The following is a 26,664-nucleotide window of genomic DNA, read 5'->3' as shown; positions in this document are numbered from 1 at the left end:
AAGCAGTTGAAAGTAACGAAATTCACGCTAGCAATGTGGAACTGCAACATGGGGAGCAGGGTGACAACATGTCTGAACAATTTGCTGAACTAGAAGAAGTCGCACCTGAGGCGGAAAGTGTTGATAATTTGAAGGACGCAGTGTAGCTGAAAGAATTGGGAAATCTTACTTCCTAAAGAACTGGGAAATCCATTTTTGGCCACAATAAAGGTCCATTTACTTTTTTTTTCTTCTTCATCTTGTCTTTTGGTTAAACTGATATCAATGAGCTTCGTGTTTTCATGATCGAACGTAGTGAGCAGCAGTACAAGTTCATGAATCTGTCGTTCTTCTTGTTTGTTCTAATTATCTTGCCTCGTTCTAGTTTCTGTCTTTCTTGGTTATGTTATGTTGTTTTTTTTTCTTGTCGTTGTTCATCAGTTCTTGCATATGAAGTCAGTTTGTTTTCATTCAGTATATTGACAGTGTTCATTTGTTCTTGTTTAGGTTTAATCTAGAAGTGTGTTAGTTTAATCACTGAATCTTTATTTTGATGATATTTGGTCTGAATTGAGTTTCAAGCTTAAATTGTGATTTGAGTTTGATGAATCTTAATGTCATTGATTGGGAGTTAGTTTCATGTGTTAAAATTAGTCAATTGTTAGGATTTCTCAATTAAGATTGGTTATAGCTGCTATAGTTTGGTTAATTGATTAGGAGGATTGGATATAGCTGATGGGGTAGAATGGTAATTTCAATAGTTTTAGGGGAATTTTTGGGATTTTAAAGTTTTACAAATGATTAATTTGAGTGCTCTGTCCACTAAGCACTAATAATATTAAAATAATACATTGTTTAATACATAGTGGGGGACAAGACATATGGTAGTGGGAACTAATACATTTGTTTAATATAGTGGGAGATAAGACATTTGCTAGTGGGGAACAAGGCAGAGTGGGAAACAAGGCATGCAAGTGTGGGGAACAAAACATAATGGTATGAAAAGCTTAAAAAGGATTGATTAAAATATGTTGCTCATACCTATTTTGGGTTATAAATAGGGCCATTTCAAGACAGAAAACGGGGCTGGTTTTTGGCAGAGGAAAAAAAAATCAGTTCTCTTTCAGTCTTTTTTTTGAGTGAGTCTAGGCTGGATTTTTAACATTTAAAAGTTCAGTAATCTGAGAGTAAAAAACAGGCTGGTTATTTCTGGGATTTCACTGAGGTTTTAAGTGGTTGTTGAGTTTGTTATTTCTGGTCTGCGTTGGTTAGTGTTGGTGCTGTTTCATTGAGTATGCTAGAACCCTGTTGGTTTTCAAATCTGTCACTGGGTGTTCTGTTTACTAGCTGTTGCTGGTTATTGCTGCTGCTGACTTCTTCTTCTGCTTCTTATATTTCAAACATCCAGGTACATATCCTGTAACCTTCAAGCTTGTGAACACGAAATGAAATGCTGCTTGAGATGATTTCTGACTTCTCATGTTTTGTGTTAGTTCAAAAGTGTAGTGCAATCATGTTTATTCGAATTTCATACCATTTGTATAATGGGACTGTTTGAGGTCGTGTAGGATTCTTAACTCATTTGATTTGTGTGAAGAATTGAAAAACCAGTTTTAATCTGGTTTACTCCTTAATTCGTGTTGTAGTTAAATCTGATATTTGGCCTATGATAGTTTAACATGAAAGGTTTGTAATAGTTAGTAGTAAAAATCTGATTCTCGAATTGTAAATGATACAGCTTGTAATTAATTTTGAAATAAGGGTAGACATGTAAGATTTGAGCATTCTAAGCCATTTCAGTATATTAATCATAAGGACTGCATGAAAGTAATACCATTTGTCATGGTTATATGGAGTTGAACTGCTTACTTTGTAAAAATCAATTAATTGCTGATAGTGGCTATTAGGTTGGTGAATAGCCATGCCCGTCTGCGTACTTAGGTTTCGATTTTAAACGGGTGGTGTTCATGACCCAATTATAATAGCTCTTAAACCATATAATTAACTAGGACTCCTCCTTTTATTTTAGAAACGAACTAAGTAGAACACTATAGATTACTTTAGGTTTGCCCTTTAAAGATAGTAAAAATGAGATGAGCCTCGCTGAATAAACATATAAATGGCGGGGCCCTCGTTAAATGTATACATTAAATACTTAGATTCCGGGACGGACCGTTTAGCGAATTTCACGGCCCCGTCCAAAATAACAACGTGTTAGTCTCTTTAGGCGCGTATTTTAATAACATTACCTCCCTAAACTCGGGTGCACATTTATGTGACCCAAATCCAAATCTCAACGAAAGTCGAAGTGTGTCGCTAACCACGGGTACATTGATTGTGATGTGGTTAGAGGTGCATTTCCACGACGTTGCAAATTCCTTTTAAAAATAATGAATGAGACGAGCCCCAACAAACAAAAATACACAAGCTGCGGGGCCCTCTACACGTGTTGGTAAAATTACTTACACTTCGGGATGGGCCGTTTAGCAAAATTTCACGGCCCTACCCAAAATAATGATACGTTAGTCACTTTAGGCGCGTATTTAATAATGTTATCTTCTTAAACTCGGTTGCACATTTATGTGACCCAAATCCAAATCTCAACAGAGTTGAAATGTGTCAATAACCACGAGTGCATTGATGTGACGTGGTTCGAGATGTATTTTCACGATGTTGCAATTCTCGGTAAAAATAATAATAATAAAAGCGGTACACAGTTAAAATCTGCACATAGATTCAACATATTAAAAATCAGATAAATGAGCCGAATATGACAGTTGAGCGACCGTGCTAGAACCACAGAACTCGAGAATGCCTAACATCTTCTCCCGGGTTAACAGAATTCCTTACTCAGATTTCTGGTTCGCGGACTGTAATACAGAGTCAATATTTTCCTCGATTCGGGATTCAACCGGTGACTTGGGACACCATAAATCTCCCAAGTGGCGACTCTGAATCTTTAAATAAAATCCCATTTCGATTGTCCTTTAATTGGAAAAACTCCCTTTTACGCCCCCTGTGGGGTGTAGCTAAAAAAGGAGGTGTGACACCCCATATACATGGAAACTATACCACATTCTACCCAGCCAATTTTCTTTGCACCGAAATCCTCCAAAAAATACCTGCTCATTAAGAACATAGCCGAAGAACTCAAGAAATTAACAACCCGAGTTCAAGGTGTTGAAGGCGATACAGGTATAGAAGGTTTGAACTATGAAGATCTGTGCATACAGCCCGATGTGGAACTGCCAGATGGGTACAAACCTCCCAAGTTCAAAATGTTCGATGGTACAGGTGATCCCAAGTTTCACCTAAGGACTTACTGTGATAAACTGGTCGGGGTTGGAAAAGATGAAAAGATTCGAATGAAGCTCTTTATGAGGAGCCTTACCGGGGACGCGTTGTCTTGGTATATCAGGCATAATCCCAAGAAATGGTCAAATTGGGTAAGCATGGCGTCAGATTTCATGGACCGATTCAGGTTCAACTCAAAAAATGCACCTGATGTCTTCTACATTCAGAACCTCAAGAAAAAACCTACTGAGACTTTCCGCGAGTATGCTACTCGTTGGAGGTCAGAAGCATCCAAAGTTAGGCCTGCTTTGGACGAAGAACATATGAATAAATTCTTCGTCAGAGCACATGATCCACAATATTATGAGAGACTGATGGTCATCGAAAATCATAAATTCTCTGATATCATCAAGCTCGGGGAAAAGATCAAGGAAGGAATCAAGAGCGGGATGGTAACAAATTTCGAAGCACTGCAAGCCGCAAATAAGGCACTCCAATTAGGGGGCATATGGAAGAAAAGAGATGTTGGGGGCAGTAATGGAGGCCCAGGGCCCAAAAACTCCACTCACATATTAAACACCTCCATCCACCTATCAAACACCTCCACCCACATATCAAGCATCGCCACCTACATATCAACCTTTATCTCCCAGATATTCCCAACCAGCCATTGTCCATCACACATATAATTCCCAACCATCCCACTTCCAGTCACCACCAACTTGCCAAGATTATCCATGACCAAGACCCAATTTCCACCACAAGCCACCCAGACAATATACCGCCATTGCTGAACCCATCGACCAATTGTATGAAAGGTTAAAGGTCGCAGGATACGTCACTCCTATTCCCGCTGTGGCACTAGAAAATCCATCCCAATGGGTCGATCCGAACAAAACCTGTGCATACCACTTCGGTAAAAAAGGGCACACCACTGCTGAGTGCCGAACACTGAAGGACAAGATCCAAACGCTAATTGACAACAAGGTCATACAAGCGAAGGAATCCACACCTAATGTCCGCAATAATCCCCTCCCTGATCATAGAGGTGACGATATACATGTTATAGAAACAAATGAGGAATGGGACCCTGAGGGGTCGATCGGGTTTATCCGAGAAGGCGATGACTTTAAAGTTTCAGTTACTCTTACTCCTATCGTGGTTCAGACTCAGGCACCTATTGATGTCGAGGTCACTGCATCAGCTCCGTTTGAGGTGGAAGTAGCTCCGCCCGCAACCACCTCCCCTCCATTTGAAGTAGAAGTGGTCACACCTTTTTTGTGACGGTGTCAACCACACCCCCATTCAACTCAAAAGCGATACCCTGGGATTATGTCACCGAGGCTCGGCGAAAAGGGAAGACTAAGATAGAGAAATCTGACACCACACAAGGGATGACTAGAACTGGAAAAGTCTACACACCTGAACACTTGGGAGGTTCAAGTAAGGATGCCACTGCTAGGCAGCTTGTCATTGAGATCAGACCGGATGACTTGTGGAGGAAAGTACAGGCGAAAGAGTATTCTGTTGTTGATCACCTGAATAAAGTCCCTACTCAGATATCTATCCTATCACTAGAACAGAATTCAGAGGCACACAAGAACGCCTTGATGAAAGTACTGAGCGTGGCTTATGTACCTAATAATATCACTGGTACAGAAATGGCCAACATGGTCGGTCAGACGTTGGAGAGCCATAAGATTATCTTCCATGAAGATGAGTTGCCGCCCGAAGGTCTGAATCACAATCGGGCATTGCATATCACGGTACAATTTGAAGACAAGTTTATTGCCAGGGTCCTGGTTGATGGAGGTTCTAGTCTGAATATTTGTTCACTGGATACCCTGAAAAGGTTGGACAAAGGTTTCCATGAAATACGGACTGGAAGCATGAATGTGAAGGCTTTCGATGGGCCCCAAAGGGCCACGATCGGGGAAATCAAACTTTGCCTGCAGATGGGACCGACTTGGTTCGACGTTGAATTCCAAGTGCTTGACATACCAACATCATATAATATTTTGTTGGGCCGCCCCATGGATCCATGCAGCTGGAGTCGTGCCCTCCAAACTACATCAAGTCGTAAAATTCGAATGGAACCGTCAGGAGGTGATCATTCATGGAGATGAGAGTAACCCCATCTACACCAGTCAAACCATTTCGGCCATTGGACATAGAAGAAGGCTAGGAGGGGAAACCTATCATTATATTGAACGGGTCAACGCCATCGAGAAAGATAAGTGGTGGATCAACAAAATAGAAAGAATACTATCATGGTCCGAATATAAACCCGACAAAGGGTTGGGAAAGAACCTCCAAGGTATCATTAAGCCGATACGGCTGAAAAACCATGGTACCACTTTTGGGCTCGGATACCAGTATACATGGCAAGAGTACAGGGAGTGGTCACCTCCATGGCATGGACTGTATTACCCTCTTGAGCAACTAGTGCCCCATTTGGAACAAGTTTTCCATCAGGCGAACACAATAGGGGGAACTGCTAAAGAAGAAGCATTAGTTGGGTTGAAGGATGTGTTCTTGGAAGATGAGGATATGGACTACAGTGCCATAATTGAGGAGGAGGAGGAAGAAGGCCTCTCCATTCAGACTGTGGCAAAGGGAGCTATTCTCAGAAACTGAACCACCACACCATCCCGAGCCGGCCGAGTCCCTAGGTAGCTTGGCAGAATTTATAGCTGTTATAGGGATTTAAATTTTTCAACAACTTTGTTTTAAGATTTCTTTGCTTCAAATAAATGCTCGATCCACTGAGCCAAGCCTTATTTGAACAATTTTCTCAGTTTTAATCAAACGTGTTTATCCTTTATCATTATTCATTACTATTTTTATACTTTTTCCTTCTACAACGTTATTATTACTTTTTCTGATGAACCAGTGACTGTGACATGTAATGAGGCAACGCAACACGAGAATAGTGACTTAGAGGAAGAAGATGAGATACCCGAGGAAATTATCAGAGAAGTTGAGAATTTTGAGAACAAGCCTAAATCCAACTTGGACGAAACAGAAGCAGTAAATTTGGGAGACGCCGAGACCGTAAAAAAGACTCCCATCGGCATTCATTTGTCACCAACAGAGGAGGAAGAGTACATCCATTTTCTAAAGGAATATAAGGATATCTTCACATGGTCGTATGACGATATGACCAGTTTTAGCACATCTATATTGGCTCACAAGTTTCCTACCAATCCCATGTGTCCGCCAGTCAAGCAAAAACTCAGAAAATTCAAACAAGACATGAGTCTGAAAATCAAGGAGGAAGTTACCAAACAAATCAAAGCCAAGGTTCTCAGGGTGGTTGAGTACTCGACATGGCTAGCTAACATTGTGCCAGTTCCGAAGAAAGATGGGAAGGTCCGAGTATCTGTTGATTATCGGGATTTAAACAGAGCAAGTCCCAAAGATGACTTCCCACTGCCAAATATACATATCCTGATCGATAACTGCGCCAAGCATGGACTCCAATCCTTTGTAGATTGCTTCGCAGGTTATCACCAGATCTGGATGGATGAAGAAGATGCCGAGAAGACAACTTTTATTACACCTTGAGGTGTATACTATTACAAGATGATGCCGTTCGGTCTAAAGAATGTTGGGGCCACTTACATGAGGGCCATGACGACCATCTTCCATGATATGATACACAAGGAAATAGAGGTATATGTGGACGACGTCATTATCAAATCCAAAAGGGCTGCGGATCACATAGCAGACTTGAGAAAATTCTTCGACAAGCTCAGGAGGTACAATTTGAAGTTGAACCTCGCGAAGTGTGCATTTGGGGTTCCTGCAGAAATGTTATTGGGATTCATTGTCATTCGCCGAGGGATCGAGCTAGATCTGACTAAAGTCAAAGATATTCAGGAGTTACCATCACCCAAAAGCAAGAAGGACGTGATGAGCTTCCTGGGATGGCTCAACTACATCAGCCAATTCATAGCACAGTCCACAGTAATATTGTTGATACCCTATTTTTCCCTGTATATTTTTTTTATAAATTCCAAATACTTTCAAAATAGCATATGTATGCATATATAAGTGTGTCCAAATGTTTTAGTATTTTTTCTAATTTTTTAAAGATTTTTAAATCAATTTATTGCCCTATTTTAGCAGTACAAAAACCAATAGTTATTCCTCAAATTATTATTTTTGTGATTAACTTATTTTATTCTCATATTTATACTAAAATATAGTTAAGGTAATTTTTACACATTTTTACAAATTTATTTAGTATTTTTTAAAGCTAAATTGCATATAATTGCAATTTTAGCCTATTTTAAGATTTAATTGCGTTTATAATTTCAAAATTGATTCAGAATTTTTAGTTTAATATTTGTGTATTATTAATTAATTTAGTACCTTCAATTTGTTTCTAGAAATCATTTTGCTATTTTTTATAAAAATAAAGAGGAAAAAGTGGCTATTTAATACTAGCCCTACCTATTTAAATTTTAGCCCAAGTCGACCCCCCAATTAACCCCAATTTCAATTTTAAATGGACTAGCCCAATTCCTAAACTACCCGCCTCTGATCCAATTAAGTTCAACCCGCCCGACCCCCCATTAAATCCAGGCCGTTGATCAAAATGATCAACGGCCACAATCCCTCCTTTCCTTTTTTAATCCACCAACACCCCTTAACCCTAAATCATTTCACCTAACCCGCCGCCTCTGAAACCCTCCCCTCTCTCAAAACACTCTCGAACCTTCTCTAACCCTAGCCGCCTCCCATCACTTCTACCTTGAAACACACCGGGATCCATGACTTCTCAGGCTATGGAAGTCTTATACCCACCCCCTCTTGCTCCCACGCGCCTGATACCTGAAGATTCGAGGCCTAACCATGAAGGGTTGAACACAGACCTCTGTCGATTCGAGGTTCCAGGGTCATCTTCGGCTTTGCTCCAGCGTACCAAGGTTATCCGAGCCTGTTTCTGACCTCTCCGACTCAGATCGGTGGCCTTTCAAAGCCTTTCTCACTTCTAGGTTTCTTCTGAAGCCCTAACCCTTCGTGGTTTTTCTTCGATTTCTTTAGATCCGTTGTGTATCTGTGCTCTCCTTGAGTTTTCAAACGATTTCCCTAACTTTACTTTCGAAAATAATTTTATTTTTTTAAAAAAATCTTTCTTTCCGATCTAGGGTTTTCTGAAAAAATATTTAAGTGTTTCTCTGACTTTCTTTCCCTTTTCTTTTGTGTATTTGCCTCTACTATTCTCCTATGTTTTTTATCTACCACGTTCTCGTATATTCTCCTACTGTGTTCTGTTCTTGTATGTTCTTCTACTGATTTTTTATACTCCGTTCTTGTATGTTCTTTTTATTGTGTTTTATATATTCCATGCTTGTATGTTCTTCTACCATGTTTTCCGTACTGTGTTCTCATATGCTTTTCTATTATGTTCTTGTATTTTTCTTCTACTATGTTCCATCATGTTTCTTCTACTGTACTTTCCTTCTAAGTTCTTAAGCTTCCTTACTTTCCTTCTACTAAGCCCTGTTTAAGTTTCTTCTGAAAAACTTCTTAAGCATGTTCACTGTTCCTATCAGTGTTTCTCCTATATTTTTTCTTTGAGTGCTTCTACTATGTTCTGCCTGTTACCTTGATATCATGCTTTCTCATGAGTGTTGCTGTTGATAGAAGCATGCAAGAGGTTTCAGTTCTTCTCTGAAACCTCTGAGCCTGCTTCGACCACTTGTCTTCTCATCTCTGTACTTGATTCAAGGCGGAAACCCTAAAATTTGGGGTTCTGCCAGGTTTGATCATATATTTGATTGAACTAGGGTTTTATTTTAGAACCCCTAACTCTTTGAGTCTTTGAATTGAGTTTGGACTTTGTTTTCATATGATTCTAACCTTTTTACTAAAACTCTTCTACACTGATTTTTCCTATTGATTTTACAGTGACATGAAAGTTTTCTTTCATACTTAACATGCTCACATGCTCTTTATATATGATGAATTTCCCTCTAAATGGTTATCAAATTTGCAATTAGTTCAAGATTCCTTCTGAATATAGCTTGATTGATTTCTTTCCATTGGTTACTGATTTTCTCTGTGACGCGACCTAAGTGAAACCCTTCTTCATCTTTTCTGACTTGGTTCATTCATACAAAATCTCAGACCCTTTTGATTTACTGGTTGTTAACTGATCTTCTTACCTTATTTTCACAAACCGTGTATTTTAAAACCCTATCCTTAACTAACTTTTATGTATTCACCCCTAATTGCCTACTTTGCACAAAGTGTTTGATTAATTTCTTTCCTTAATTGGTTTATACCCGTCTGACTCTAAATCCCTTAATTAAGGGAGGTCTTGTGTAATTGATTGACAATCAGTCCTTCTAATATTTTCTTACCTTGTTTACTTATGACTTTCACACTATAAAAGGCATGACCTTTCTTCACAAACGGACACTTCACAATTGACAATCTCTCCTGAATTCTCACTCTCACATAATAGAATTCTTCCTTCTTGGCTGCATTCTGACTTTCACAAGACTACTGCTTTTCCCTATTTGTTTCTTTGAAACTGGTATGTCCTAATTTAACTTCAGCATCACCACAATGTGTTTACTTACAGCTTTCTGCATCTATGTCTACTTTACTACTTCTGCAGAGTTAAATACTTAAACTAGCATGTTGATTTCTCTTTGCTTGCTTCTGCTATGAATCCCTATTCCCTATTTCCCTTTATGTGCTTTGAGTTACAGTTTAAAACATAGCAATATGCAAGTTATTATCTATGGTTTGAACTTGATACCTTAGGGGATCCTAACCTCTAAACAATGTGTTCTAGTAGGCTTATGGGTGTGCCAGCATCTCCCATTGTTGGGTTATGCCCACTAACTTACATTTTACCTCTAGCAACTCCCCATTCCCTATATCCCTATGTGTACTGTTTCCCTTCCCCTTTCCTCCTTTCAAAATTCTGCACTTGCACTCTTTCTTAGTTCCTAAGTTCTGCCCCCCTCTTGTGAGCCTTGCCTTGGGACCTTGAGTTCCCTCTGAACTTGGACACCTGAGGACTGGCCCTTCCACACTGCACTATGGCTTAATATGGTGATACATTTGGGTGTAAGTACTGCCCGGAGTTCTTATGAAACTCTTAGGGAACTCTGACACACCCAAATGGGAGAAAGGCTTTGAAACATGATCTTTGGAGTTGGTTTACTTCATACTTCAGACAGGAAGTCTGAATCAGGCTCTCCTTGGTTGTAATTTTCAATTTCTGATGTATTTTCTTTATTTTATTTGGACTGTAATGACTTTGTAATAAAATATTGGGAATGGCTAGTAAAAGGGGGGGGGGAATAATTATGTATGTAAAAGGGGTAGATATCCTGCTCATAGGGAATTTCTAATTTCTGCATATCACATAGATATCCCGCCTATAGGAATTCTGCACTTTCAGATGTAGATACTATGCCGATAAGGAATTCTGCATTCATATGGATATCCTGCCTATAGTTAAATTTCTGCATCTCTCATATAGATATCATGCTCATAGTTAACTGGAAATCTGAATCCTGCATATGCAACTGTCACTAGGCAAACCTTTTTACAGGGCTTAAATAACTAACTGCATTTAGATATCATGTTCATAGGTTTAAACGAAGTACAACATTTAGATGCTATGCCTATAGGAGTTCTGCACTCTTGCTATGTCTGTAAAAGTATTTAAAATCAACAACGCCTAGAAAGCATGCCTATAGGAATTAATAACCAAGTCTGAAATGTCTCACTCGCCTACAAATCTAAAATCATTGTCCAACGTTTGCAGAATTTATGATCTTTTGTCAAAACTCGTCTTTCTTGAATAACTGACAACCTTTTCTAAAACCAGTATACTTCATTTTTTCTGAAAACAGTAGATATCATCCATATAGGAGCTTTATCCAACACCTAGGCAAGCCATAGGATAAACTTGTAAACTGAATCAGATTTTATCAACTACAACCAGTAGGCAGGCCTGATTCGGGCTTATTATCTGAAATATGCAATAAATCAGTCTGCCCCAACTTTTAATCAGACCCTAATTAGTACATGTAAGACATGCTAAACTATATGCTTTTCTTTGATTTAAGGAGGTCTGTTTGAGCCTTATTTGTTTATGTGCTTCCCCATACTTGCTATATATATGTTTTTGCTTGTCGCCTTAGTATTTTTACCTTTGAAACCACAAATAAGCCCAGCTTCTCCTCCCTTTTTAGGATTAGTAGTCCCAAGTACCTCCGGGGCTAATAGGATCGGGGCGGGTAATTGCATGCAATGAGTAAACGAGACCGTTCCGCGCTTTAATAGCTTAACGAGGTGGGAAGGGTATATATGGATATGATGACCACGCGATAATGTAACTTGTAACCCCTCATCGAGGAGCAATTATTGGGCATTGTGTGGGGTGATCCATATTATTAATAAACCTAGGTACCCCCTTCCTCTTCTTTTATTGCTTTCTTCTAATCTTTTCAAACTGTCTCTTTAAAGAAGAAATCAACTTTTCTTAATTTCTTTTCTTGCATTTGTCATTTGTAACCCTTATGTGAAAATCCCCTCTTATATGAAGTCTTACTTGCCTATATGCTCCTTGTATTTAAAGTCATAACAATAGTCTGGCCAGGAACCACACTAGTGGATCTCGAGGGGTGCCTAATACCTTCCCCTTGGGATAATTTCAAGCCCTTACCCAAACTCTGGTTGCACAAGTCAAACCTTTCTTAGTGTCCTAATGCACTTAAATCATTAGGTGGCGACTCTTCAATCTAAAACCCAATTCTCGAAAGGGAATGAGTTGTCTTCCCAAATGTCATAAACCCGGACTTCGGAAGAAAAAAGGGGGCGCGACAGCATGGAGACTCTGCTGGGGATGACTTTTAGGCTTTTACCATTTCAAGCTATTACTGTTATTTACATTTCTCATGTTCTTTATTCGTTTAATATATTTAAGCATTTAATTCCCTATTCTACTGCAAAAACTAATTTGTCTCTTGTTTCTTTCAGTGTTTTCCTTTACTGCACTCCTTTATTTCTGTTTTAAATTATTGTAATTATTACTTTATGAACATGCAAATACGTGACAACTTGTTTTAATTATTGCATAAACATGTTTTAAACATCATATTCCACTCGTGCCAAACAAATACCATAGCAACGCTTATAATGAGTGGTTGTGCTCTTCCAATATTATCACCCTTTAAATCCGGCAAAGGCGTATTTGTGGTAAAACCAGTCGATCAACGGTATAGTCGACGGTTCCGTGCCTTTCCCTTTTGAGTTGTCCGCTCAAGGGTACCAGTCTAAAAACCCCATAGAAACCTTACTCTGTTTAATTGTGCATGCATCATGGTCAAACCTAGCCGAGTCAGTTATGTTGTCTGCATAATGACTCTTTAAGATAGCCTTATCCAAAGTCCATTGGGTTTCCCTAAAACCCAAACGGACATCACACGTTCTGTGCATTTATTTGAAGAACTAAATGCTTTATGCTAATTGTTGATGTTAAATAGTCGAGTCTGGTGGTGGTAAGGGCCTAACCTTGTTTGTTTTGCAGCAAATGATGAACGAGGTCCCCAGTTTTGGTATGGTTAGCACGCCCCCATTCTTGCTAGACTGGTGGAGGAGGCTCCCATCAAATGACCAAGTCAATGAGTGGAAATAGAGGGTCGCCAAAGCTAGCAAAAAGTTGGAATATCTGGAATACAACCTGCTAGAATTGGAAGGAAAAGGGAGGAAGTGAGTCACCGACTGCCAAAACGCTGAGGGAAATGAAGGAGAACACCTGGAAAAGCCATTTTTACTGGTGAACCTACGCAACATGGAGGATTTGATCAATGAGAGCATTCAACCTAAGGAAGGTCCTTCTGGGACCAAGTAGATATGAGCTTGCTCTTTTGCTTCAAGAAATATAATAAGGCCCATGGCCATTAGTGACATTTCATTCCTTGTTATTTAGTGTCGTTTTAGGATTCTTCTACTTTTATCAATAAAATGAGGCATTTAGCATTCTATATTCTCCAAATCAATTTGCCGCTAGGCCTACCTCGGGCACGATGAGGCTCACAAATTAGGACATGATTTATATTCCTGCACTATGTGTTTAAATATCGCAACGTATTTTCCTTATAATCCTCACTGACTTGTTACCTCTTTGTTTTTACTTTTTGTTATTTATTCCCCTCCCTAAAGGTTAGTACGTGCACTCTGGCATCGTCATTATATTCCACAAGATCAAAGGGCCCTCCACCAACTCCTCTTCCTAGTTCTATCAGAAGCAGGAACAAAGGAAAGATGGTTGATTTGAACAACACCAGAAAGGAAAACTCAACTGAACGGGTAGAGGTTACTCATGGTGCTCAAGTCTCCAAAGAAAGTGCATCCTAACTCGAGCAAAAGTTGTTGAAATTTCAAAAGGAGCTTGATCAGGTTCGGAATCTGGCAAACTTGTTATTTTCCCTCACCACTCCATACACCAACCCCACACCTCCACAAAATACCCCGAAACCACAAAACCATCCCGCTCCTCACCACCACTGCAACACTTGCCACACCTCCAACAATACTCCACTGCTCATCCCAGAACCTTTGAACTCCACAAATGACCATTTCCACGCCCACCATAACACCCCCATCTACGTGGAGACCATGCCACACTCCACCCAACCTGTCTCAAGTACACCCGAGTCTAATGATAAAGACTCACTCATCAGGAACCTGGCTCGGAACTCAAGAAATTGACTAGTCGAATTCAGGGTGTCGAAGAAAGTAAGGGGATCGAAGGGTTGAACTACGACGATCTTTGCATACAACCGGATGTCGAACTAGCCGATGGGTACAAACCTCCTAAGTTCGAAATGTTTGATGGTACAGGGGATCCGAGAATCTACTTGAGAACATACTGCGGCAAGCTGGTAGGAGTAGGGAAAGACGAAAGGATTCACATGAAGCTTTTCATGAGGAGTCTAAAGGGAGACACTCTGTCTTGGTACATTAGCCAAGACCCGAAGAAATGGTCGAACTGGTGAGTAAGGCGTCTGACTTTATGGACAGGTTCAACTTCAACACAAAAAATGCGCCAGATGTGTTCTACATCTAGAATTTAAAGAAGAAGCCCACAGAAACATTCTGCGAGTATGCTACTCGTTGGAGATCAGAAGCCGCTAAGGTCAGACCGGCTTTAGAAGAAGAACAAATGAACAAGTTTTTCGTCCGAGCTCAAGATCCACAGTACTATGAAAGGCTGATGTTGATTGAGAGCCAGAAATTTTCCGACATCATCAAGCTAGGGGAAAGGATCGAGGAAGGCATCAAAAGTGGTATGGATACACACTTTGAAGCTTTGAAAGCTACCAATAAGGCTTTACAGTCTGGTGGTATGTCCAAGAAAAGGGACATAGGTGCCGTAATGGTTGCACAAAGAGCCAAATCCCCTATCAAATACCAAGCCTATTCGATACCTCCACTCACATATCAGCCTACCCCAAATTACCAAGCACCCTCACCCTCTTACCAAACTCTACCACCTATTTACCTATCACCCCTACCTCCTACATATCGACCTACTTCACCCAAATACTCCCAACCTGCACATGCCTACCAAGCCTACAATGCTCATCCATCCCACTATCAATCACCTCCCACACGTCAAAACTTTCCTAGACCTCGATCAAATTTTGACTGCAGACCTCCCAAATAGTATACCACCATTGCTGAACCAATTGACCAGCTGTACGAAATGCTCAAAGCCTCTAGTTGTATCACCCCTATCCCTGCTATACCCCCTGAAAACCCTTCTCAATGGGTCAACTCAAATAAATCCTGTGCATACCATTCTGGCATGAAAGGGCTTACCATTGACGAATGTCGCTCTCTGAAAGACAAGATCCAGACTCTGATTGATAACAAGATCATTGTGGGAAATGAGCCTACTCCGAATGTCCACAACAACCCTCTGTCGGACCATAAGGGTGGAGGTGTTCATATGATTGAAATAGAGGATGATTGGGATCCCAAAGGATCGATCGGTTTAATCACAGAAGGTGACGAACCGAAAAAACCAATAGTCACCCTTAATCCGATTGTAGTCCAGACTCAGTCTTCTGGAGACACTAAGGTAAACATGTTTGTGCCACTTGAGTTCGAAGCAACTGCAAAGACACAAACACCAATCGAGGTCGAATTCGTGACTCCAGCAAATGCACCTCCACCATTTGAAGTTGCAGTTTTACCTCCCAAAGAACATGCTCCGTTCAGAGTGGAGATGTCCACACCGATCCCAGTGGCGATGTCTGCCATAACACCATTCCATACAAATGCCATACCTTGGGATTACACAGCCAAGGCGAGAAGGAAAGGGAAAGCCAAATTCGGGGAAACAGTTGCGGTACAGGGTATGACAAGAACCGACAGGGTTTATACTCCGGAGCATTTAGCTGAGTTGAGTAAGAAGGCCACTGAAACCGAGCCCGATGATCCCTGGAGAAAGATACAAGCCAAGGAATACTCAATCATTGATCAGCTGAACAAAATACCGGCACAGATTTCTATCCTAGCTTTGCTGCAAAGTTCCGACGTACATAAGAATGCCTTGTTGAAGGTGTTGAGTGAGACATATGTACCAAGCAACATCACCGGAGGAGAAATGGAAAACATGGTAGGGAAGGTATTGGAAAGTCACAAGATCACTTTTCATGAAGATGAGCTGCCACTAGAAGGGTTGAGTCATAATAAAGCGTTGCACATCACCGTGCAATGTGAAGATTATTTATCACTAGGGTCCTGATTGATGGAGGGTCCAACCTCAATATTTGTCCATTGGTAACACTCAGAACATTGGGAAATGGTCTGCATAAGATCAAGGATGGGGCCATCAATGTCAAAGCTTTCGACGATTCCCAAAGATCCACCATTGGGGAAATCAGCCTGTGTTTGCAAATAAGGCCTACTTGGTTCGACGTTGATTTTCAAGTTATAGACGTGGCAACATCTTACAACTTGCTGTTAGGACGGCCGTGGATTCATTCCGCTGGGACCGTAGCGTCAACACTGCATCAGGCGGTGAAATTTGAGTGGAACCACCAAGAGGTGATCATTCACGGTGACGGTAGCAATCCCATTTATAGTCACCAAACTATCCCAGCGATTGGAGGAAGTAGAAAGATAGGCGGGGAAACCTATCACCACATCGAGCTGGCCAACGCCGTTGACAAAGATAAATGGTGGGACAACAAAATAGAAAGCATATTGAACTGGAGCGGATATGAGCCTGGCAAGGGACTTGGCAAGAACCTCCAAGGAATCGCCAAGCCAATCAAATTGAAGAAACATGGTACCACTTTTGGTCTGGGATATGAGTATACTTGGGAGGAATTCAACAACTGGTCGCCACCATGGCACGGCCTATATTACCCGCTGGAGCAGCCAATACCACATTTGGAGTAGACTTTTCAGCCGACCAATGTTATCTATGGGTCAAAAGAAGAGGAAGCACTGGTAGCCGTGATGAATTTGTTCCTAGAAGAAGATGATATGGATTGTTGTGTCATTTTCAAGGAGAAGGGGGAGGAAGGCCCTTTCATACAGGCCGTAAGCCAAGGAGCACGCCTCAACAATTGGACCATCAGAACCACCAGAGCTCGAAAAGCCTTGGGGTACCAAGGCTGAACAAAGCATCATGCACTATCTTTTATTTTACTAGTTGATTTTCCTTTTATTTTTGAATTTTTGCAATAAGATCTTCCAATGTTCAAAACGGTTATGAAATTTATCAAAGCATTTCGGTTTCCTTACATATCTTACTCTTATTATTTTCTCTCATTACTTTACTTATACAACATTACTATTACCTATCTTGATGAACCAATGGCTGTGACATGCAACGAGACAATGCAATAAACATACATAAATTCAGAGGAAGATGATATACCGGAGGAGATTGTTAAAGAGGCTGAAAATTTTGAGAACAGACCTAAGTCCAACCTGGATGAGACCGAGATTGTTAACCTGGGAGATGCAGAAAATATCAAGGAAACTCGGATCAGCGTTCATTTGTCACCGTCAGAAAAGGAAGAATACACAGAATTTCTGAAGGAATATGAGGACATATTCGCCTAGTCATATGATTACATGACTGGTTTGAGCACATCTATTGTGGCCCACAAACTGCCAACTGATCCGACATGTCCACCGGTAAAACAGAAGCTCAGAAAGTTTAAACCCGACATGAGTCTGAAAATCAAGGAAGAAGCCACTAAGCAGGTCAAAGCTAAGGTTCTCAGGGTAGTAGAATATATGACATGGTTAGCCAATATTGTGCCGGTGCCGAAGAAGGATGGGAAGGTCAGAGTCTGTGTCAACTACCAGGATCCCAATCGGTCCAGTCCAAAGGACGACTTCCCCTTGCCGAACATACATATCCTGATCAAGAAATTTGCCAAGCATGAGTTGCAATTATTTGTAGATTGCTTCGCTGGATATCATCATATCTGGATGGACGAAGAAGATGCTGAGAAAACGACTTTGATTACGCCGTGGGGGATGTACTGCTATAAGATGATTCCATTCGGGTTAAAGAATGTAGGGGCCACCTACATGAGGGCCATGACTACTATCTTCCATGATATGATACACAAGGATATTGAGGTATATGTAGATGATGTCATCATAAAGTCTAAGAAAGCCACTGACCACATGGAAGATTTGAGGAAGTTCTTCAACAGACTGAAAAGATACAACCTGAAACTGAATCCCACGAAATATGCATTTGGGGTTCCTGCCGGAAAACTACTTGGGTTCATTGTGAGTCGCCGAGGGATAGAACTGGATCCATCCAAGGTCAAAGCTAATCAAGAACTGCCACCGCCAAAGAACAAGAAAGACGTAATGAGCTTCGTAGGAAGACTTAACTACATCAACCAGTTCATAGCACAATCTACGGTCATCTGTAAGCCAATCTTTAAGATGTTAAAGAAAGACGCCGCTACCACATGGACTGATGATTGCCAAAAAGCTTTCGACAGAATCAAGGAATACCTATCAACACCACCAGCCTTAGTTCTGCCTGAGCCGAGTAGACCTTTATTACTCTACCTTACAGTATTGGATGGAGCGTTCGGTTGTGTTCAGGGGTAGCATGATGAAACGGGGAGGAAGGAGCAAGCCATCTATTACATTAGTAAGAAATTCACCCTATACCAGGCTCGGTATTCTCTGTTAGAGCGCATCTATTGTGCTTTGACTTGGATAGCTCAGAAGTTGAGGTACTACTTCTGTGCCTATACTACATATCTCATATCAAGAATGGATCACGTGAAGTACATCTTTCAGAAACCCATGCCCACTGGCAAGCTGGCCAAGTGGCAAATCCTGTTGAGAGAATTTGACATTATCTACGTGACTAAGAAAGCAATCAAAGGACATGCACTAGTAGATCACCTTGCTAAAAATCCCGTGGACGGAAAATATGAACCCCTGAAAACATATTTTCCTGATGAAGAGGTATCATTTATAGGAGAAGACATTGCAGAATCCTATGATGGTTGGAGAATGTTTTTCGATGGAGCAGCAAATTTCAAAAGAGTTGGCATAGGAGCAGTCCTAGTATCAGAAACTGGTCAGCATTATCCAGTATCTGCCAAGCTCAGGTTCCCGTGCACTAACAACATGGCGGAATACGAAGCCTGCATCTTAGGGCTCAAGATGACCATTGACATGAACATCCAAGAGTTGCTAGTAATTGGGGATTCAGACTTGCTTATACATCAGGTCCGAGAAGAATGGGCGACCAAGAACGGCAAGATACTCCCTTATCTGCATCATGTACGGGAGTTGAGAAAGAGGTTCACAAAGACAGAAATCCAGCATGTTCCCAGGGTCCAGAATGAATTCGCCAATTCACTGGCTACCCTATCATCCATGATACAACATCCAGACAAGAATTTCATTGATCCCATTCCGGTAAAGATCCATGATCAGACCGCTTACTGTGCTTACGTCGAAGAAGCAGATGGAAAGCCTTGGTTTCATGATATCAAGGAATACTTGGCAAAAGGAGAATACCCAGAACTCGCAAACACTACTCAGAAGCGCACGCTTCGGAGGTTATCCAACAATTTCTTTCACAGCGGAGGAATCCTGTATAGGAGGACTCCTGATTTGGGATTACTAAGGTGTGTCGACGCAAAGGAAGCATCCAGGCTATTAGAGGAAATTCATGCAGGGACCTGCGGTCCACATATGAAGGGATTTATTTTAGCAAAGAAAATACTCTGAGCTGGTTACTTTTGGATAACTATGGAAACAGACTGCATCCAATATGTCCGAAAGTGCCACCACTACCAGATACATGCAGACATGATAAAGGTACCTCCAAATAAGCTTAATGTAACAAGCTCGTCGTGGCCGTTCGCCGCCTGGGGAATGGATGTTATCGGACTAATCGAACCCGCCGCATCAAACAGGCACAGGTTTATCCTAGTAGTGATTGATTATTTAACCAAATGGGTTGAAGCATCATCTTACAAGGCAGTGACTAAGAAAGTCGTGGCGGATTTCATCCACGATCGTATCGTGTGTCAGTTCTGAATTCCAGAGTCAATCATTACTGATAATGGCTCTAACCTCAACAATGATTTGATGAAATCCATGTGTGAAACCTTCAAGATCAAACACAAGAATTCTATAGCCTACAAACCTCAGATAAACGGATCCGTAGAGGCCACCAACAAGAATATCAATAAGATACTAAGGAAAATGATAGAGAAGCATAAGCAGTGGCACGAGAAGCTATCGTTTGCTTTTTTGGGATACCGCACCATAGTCTGCACATCGACAGGAGCAACCCCCTATATGATGGTCTACGGTATAGAGGCAGTCATTCCCGTTGAAGTAGAAATTCCTTCCTTAAGGATCATACAGGAAGCAGAGCTTGATGACGCAGAGTGGGTGAAGAGTCGTTACGAGCAACTAGCTCTTATAGATGAAAAGATAATGAATGCAGTTTGCCACGGTCAGTTCTATCAGAATAGAATGTCCAGAGCCTTCAACAAAAGAGTCAAGCCGAGACAATTCACACCGTGACAGCTGGTGTTAAAGAAAATTTTTCCCCATCAAGATGAAGCCAAAGGGAAATTCTCTCCCAACTGGCAGGATCCCTACATGGTTCACCGGGTTCTGACAGGAGGAGCCCTCATACTTGCGGAAATGGATGGAGAAGTTTGGCCAAAACCGATCAATTCAGACGCAGTCAAGCAATACTATGTGTAATCTTTATGCTTTCCTTATATGATGTAATTTGAACTATGCCCGACCTGATTCCCATTTAAGAGGGGATACGTAGGCAGCCCTATGGGTTCGGTCACAATTCAATAAAATTTCTATTTCCCCCCACTATTAGAAACTAGGGTAGAATTTTGAGGAGGACCCTCAAAATTTCGAAGTCGATTCCAGCCATTTATCATTAACAGCCGTCATAAGCAACAACCCAGTAAACTGGGGCAGAATTTTGAGGAGAACCCTCAAAATTTCGGAGCAAGAGAAGTTGCAATGTCTTGAACCACGTCGCAGTCGCCGGTTCATCTAAAGAAAACTATTGTTAATTATGTACTTATGTTATGCTTTTACTAAATCATGCATGTTTATTACTAAAATTGCCTTGTTTAGCAATGCTACCCCAATGATATATGTTTTATACCATCGGATCAAAGCCGAGCAGGTCAAGCAAAGCCAACGGTGATACGAACTAACTTTTTCCCTTTACAAACTCACGATTGGATACAGGCACTTGAGTTGCAAGATCATCAAATATACTATACGCTCACTCACAAAGTTTAGGAATACAACTCTCCGAACCATTGCACTTGCTCGCAACTGCTATCCGCACAACAGTATCCCCAGTAGGCACAATATCCCTAGCAATCACAATACTGCAAACCTCTATCTACTAAGAAAACTCTATTGCCATTTGCCGTTTTTACTTCCTGCATAAGGCTACCATTCTGCCTTCCGAGACTAAGCTCTATCTCCATCTACATTCTATGCATTGCATAAGGCTACCATTCGGCCTTCCGAGGTTAAGCTCTACCTCCATCTGCATTCTCTACATTGCATAAGGCTACCATTCTGCCTTCCGAGGTTAAGCTCTACCTCCATCTTCATTCTCTGCATTGCATAAGGCTACCATTCTGCCTTCCGAGGTTAAGCTCTACCTCCATCTGCATTCTCTGCATTGCATAAGGCTACCATTCTGCCTTCCGAGACTAAGATCTGTCTCCATCTGCATTCTCTGCATTGCATAAAGCTACCATTCTGCCTTCCAAGACTAAGCTCTGTCTCCATCTGCATTCTTTGCATTGCATAAGGCTACCATTCTGCCTTCCGAGGTTAAGCTCTACCTCCATCTGCATTCTCTGCAGTGTATAAGGCTACCATTCTGCCTTTCGAGGTTAAGCTCTACCTCCATCTGCATTCTCTGCATTGCATAAGGCTACCATTTTGCCTTTCAAGGTTGATCTCTACCTCCATCTTGCATGGCTGAAATATTGACACTTCATTTATATCTTGCATGGTTGAAAGATCGCCACTTTATTTACATTTTGCATGGCTGAAAGATCGCCACTTTATTTATATCTTGCATGACTGAAAGATCGCCACTTCATTTACATCTTGCATCGGCTGAAAGATCACCACTTCATTTACATCTTGCATCGGCTAAAAGATTGCCACTTTATTTACATCTTGCATGGCTGAAAGATCGCCACCATATTTACATTTGCATTGGTTGAAAGATCGCCACCTTATTGACATTTGCACTGGCTGAAAGATTGCTCCATTATTTACATTTGCACTGGCTGGAAGATCGCCACCTACTGCATCTCATAGGCTGAAAGATCGCCAAATCATCCAAAGGCATCATTGTTCGGAGGCATCATTCTCATGGCCCGAGAGCACCATTTCATGGCCTGAGGACCCCTTTTATCTTTTGCATATCATTATTCAAAGGTGTCATAGTTCGGAGGCATCATTCTCATTGGCTGAGAGCACCATTTCATGGCCTGCGAATCCTTATTATACACTTCATGGACCAGGACATCATGGTCTGAGGACGTCATCCTAACCATCTAAAGACAACATTTCATGGTCCGACGGGAACTTGCATCATGTTTAAATTTCCACACAACATATTGTTCATCTGCAGGTAAACCAGCGAGCAATGTCCATCTCAGCAGGAGCAATCCCGCTGCAGTTCCCGCAACCCTATTAGACTTTAACCATCCATCCTAACCCAAATATTGCGTCCGTCTTGGAAAATCTCCATCGGCATATTTCGTCGACGGATCCTGAACTACATATGGCCTGATTCCTGTAAGACCAGGGATATGTAGGCAACTCAGGAGCCAGAGCTCGGTCAAATTCTTCAAACCATTCTGTTCGGTCAAAGTTGGCCATCATATCTTTATCTAATAACTCTTTCATCCTTTCCGGGTAAAGAGGGGCAGCTGTTCATACCCAATATTTCCATGCATATTTTTTTTATAAATGCAAAATACTTTCCAAATAACATATGTATGCATATATAAGTGTATCCAAATATTTTAGTATTTTTCCTAATTTTTTAAAGATTTTTAAATCAATTTATTGCCCTATTTTAGCAGTTCAAAAACCAATAATTATTCTTCAAATTATCATTTTGGTGATTAACTTATTTTATTCTCATATTTATACCAAAATATAGTTAAAGTAATTTTTACACATTTTTAAAAATTTATTTAGTGTTTTTAAAGCTAAATTGCATATAATTGCAATTTTAGCCTATTTTAAGATTTAATTGCGTTTATAATTACAAAATTGATCCCGGTATTTTTAATTTAATATTTGTTTATTATTAATTAATTTAGTACCTTCAATTTGTTTCCAAGAATCATTTTGCTATTTTTTATAAAAATAAAGAGGAAAAAATGGCTATTTAATAATAGCCCTACCTATTTAAATTTTAGGCCAAATCGACCTCCCAATTAACCCCAATTTCAATTTCAAATGGACCGGACCAATTCCTAAACTATCCGCCCCTGATCCAATTAAGTTCAACCCGCCCGTCCCCCCATTAAATCTAGGTCGTTGATCAAAATGATCAACGGCCACAATCCCTCCTTTCCTTTTTTAATCCACCAACACCCCTTAACCCTAAATCATTTCACCTAACCAGCCACCTCTGAAACCCTCCCCTCTCTCAAAACACTCTCGAACCTTCTCTAACCCTAGCCGCCTCCCATCACTTCTACCTTGAAACCCACCGGGATCCATGGCTTCTCAAGCTATGGAAGTCTTATACCCACCTCCTCTTGCTCCCACGTGCCTGATACCTGAAGATTCGAGGCCTAACCATAAAGGGTTGAACACAGACCTCTGTCGATTCGAGGTTAAATGGTCATCTCTGGCCTTGCTCCGGCGTTCCAAGGTTATCTGAGCCCGTTTCTGACCTCTCCGACTTAGATCGATGGCCTTTCAAAGCCTTTCTCACTTCTAGGGTTCTTCTGAAGCCCTAACCCTTCAAGGTTTTTCTCCGATTTCTTTAGATCCGTTGTGTATCTGTGCTCCCCTTGAGTTTTCAAACGATTTCCCTAACTTTTCTTTCAAAAATTATTTTTTTTAAAAAAAATAAATCTTTTTTTCCGATCTAGGGTTTTCTGAAAAAATGTTTAAGTGTTTTTCTGACTTTCTTTCCCTTTTCTTTTGTGTATTTGCTTCTACTGTGCTCCTATGTTTTTTATCTACCACGTTCTCGTATGTTCTCCTTCTGTGTTCTGTTCTTGTATGTTCTTCTACTGAGTTTTTATACTCCGTTCTTGTATGTTCTTTTTACTGTGTTTTATATACTCCATGCTTGTATGTTCTTCTACCATGTTTTCCGTACTGTGTTCTCATATGCTTTTCTATTATTTTCTTGTATTTTTCTTCTACTATGTTCCAGCATGTTTCTCCTACTGTACTTTCTTGCTAAGTTCTTATGCTTCCTTACTTTCCTTCTACTAAGCCCTGTTTAAGTTTCTTTTAAAAAACTTCTTAAGCATGTTCACTGTTCCTATCAGTGTTTCTCCTCTATTTTTTCTTTGAGTGCTTCTACTGTGTTCTGCCTGTTACCTTGATATCATGCTTTCTCATGAGTGTTGCAGTTGATAGAAGCATGCAAGAGGTTTCAGTTCTTCTCTGAAACCTCTGAGCCTACTTCGACCACTTGCTTCTCATCTCTGCACTTGATTCAAGGCGGAAACCCTAAAATTTGGGGGTTCTTCCATGTTTGATCATATATTTGATTGAATTAGGGTTTTATTTTAGAACCCCTAACTCTTCGAGTCTTTGAATTGAGTTTGGACTTTGTTTTTCATATGATTCTGACCTTTTTACTAAAACTCTTCTACACTGGTTTTTCCTATTGATTTTACAGTGACATGAAAGTTTTCTTTCATACTTAACATGCTCACATGCTCTTTATATATGATGAATTTCCCTCTAAATGGTTTTCAAATTTACAATTAGTTCAAGCTTCCTTCTGAATATAGCCTGATTGATTTCTTTCCATTGGTTACTGATTTTCTCTGTGACGCGACCTAAGTGAAACCCTTCTTCATCTTTTCTGACTTGGTTCATTCATACAAAATCTCATACCCTTTTGATTTACTGGTTGTTAACTGATCTTCTTACCTTATTTTCACAAACCGTGTATTTTAAAACCATGTCCTTAAATAACTTTTATGTATTCACACCTAATTGCCTACTTTGCACAAAGTATTTGATTAATTTCTTTCCTTAATTGGTTTATACCCGTTTGAATCTGAATCCCTTAATTAAGGGAGGTCTTGTGTAATTGATTGACAATCAGTCCTTCAAGTATTTTCTTACCTTGTTTCCTCATGACTTTCACACTATAAAAGGCACGACCTTTCTTCACAAATGGACACTTCACAATTGACAATCTCTCCTGAATTCTCACTCTCACATAATAGAATTCTTCCTTCTTGGCTGCATTCTGACTTTCACCAGACTACTGCTTTTCCCTATTTGTTTCTTTGAAACTTTTATGTCCTAATTTAACTTCAGCATCACCACAATGTGTTTACTTACACCTTTTTGCATCTATGTCTACTTTACTACTTCTGCAGAGTTAAATACTTAAACTAGCATGTTGATTTCCTTTTGCTTGGTTCTCCTATGAATCCCTATTCCCTATTTCCCTTTATGTGCTTTGAGTTACAGTTTAAAACATGACAATATGCAAGTTATTGTCTATGGTTTGAACTTGATCCCTTAGGGGATCCTAACCTCTAAACAATGTGTTCTAGTAGGCTTATGGGTGTGCCAACATCTCCCATTGTTGGGTTATGCCCACTAACCTGCTTTTTACTTCTTGCAACTCCCCGTTCCCTATATCCCTATGTGTACTGTTTCCCTTCCCCTTTTCCCCTTTTAGAATTCTGTACTTGCACTCTCTCTTAGTTTCTAAGTTCTGCCCCCCTCTTGTGAGCCTTGCCTTGGGACCTTGAGTTCCCTCTGAACTTGAACACCTAAGGGCTGGCCCTTCCACACTGCACTATGGCTTAATATGTCAATACATTTGGGTGTAAGCACTGCCCGGAGTTCTTATGAAACTCTTAGGGAACTCTAACACACCCAAATGGGAGAAAGGCTTTAAAACATGATCTTTGGAGTTGGTTTACTTCATACTTTAGACAGGAAGTCTGAATCGGGCTCTCCTTGGTTGTAATTTTCAATTTGTGATGTATTTTATTTATTTTATTTGGATTGTAATAACTTTGTAATAAACTATTGGGGATGGCTAGTGAAAAGGGGGGAATGGGGGTAATTATGTATGTAAAAGGTGTAGATATCCTGCTCATAGGGAATTTCTAATTTCTGCATATCACATAGATATCCTGCCTATAGGAATTCTGCACTTTCATATATAGATACTATGCCTATAAGGAATTCTACATTCATATGGATATCCTGCTTATAGTTAAATTTCTGCATCTCTCATATAGATATCATGCTCATAGATAACTGGAAATCCGAATTCTGCATATGCAACTGTCACTAGGCAAACCTTTTTATAGGGCTTAAATAACTAACTGCATTTAGATATCATGTTCATAGGCTTAAACGAAGTACAACATTTAGATGTCATGCCTATAGGAATTCTGCACTCTTGCTATGTCTGTAAAAGTGTTTAAAATCAACAACGCCTAGAAAGCATACCTATAGGAATTAATAACCAAGTCTGAAACGTCTCACTCGCCTACAAATCTAAAATCATTGTCTAACGTCTGCAGAATTTATGATCTTTTATCAAAACTCGTCTTTCCTAAATAATTGAAAACCTTTTCTAAA

The 26,664-nt window shown here is 40.4% G+C and overlaps 1 protein-coding gene across 1 annotated transcript; it reads left to right on the top strand.

Moving 5' to 3' along the window:
- The first annotated feature begins 3,038 nt into the window (after positions 1-3,038).
- On the top strand, positions 3,039-4,557 carry LOC138876116 (uncharacterized). The gene is made up of 2 exons (XM_070155012.1): positions 3,039-3,725; positions 4,441-4,557. The coding sequence occupies exons 1-2, from the start codon at positions 3,039-3,041 to the stop codon at positions 4,555-4,557; spliced, it is 804 nt and encodes a 267-aa protein (XP_070011113.1).
- Positions 4,558-26,664: the final 22,107 nt, after the last annotated feature.

Source organism: Nicotiana sylvestris, chromosome 8 (genome assembly GCF_000393655.2).
Source record: "Nicotiana sylvestris chromosome 8, ASM39365v2, whole genome shotgun sequence".
In the NCBI taxonomy this organism is placed as follows: domain Eukaryota; kingdom Viridiplantae; phylum Streptophyta; class Magnoliopsida; order Solanales; family Solanaceae; genus Nicotiana; species Nicotiana sylvestris.
The sequence above is the reverse complement of the archived record's forward strand: the minus strand, read 5'-3'. Positions and strand labels throughout refer to the sequence as shown.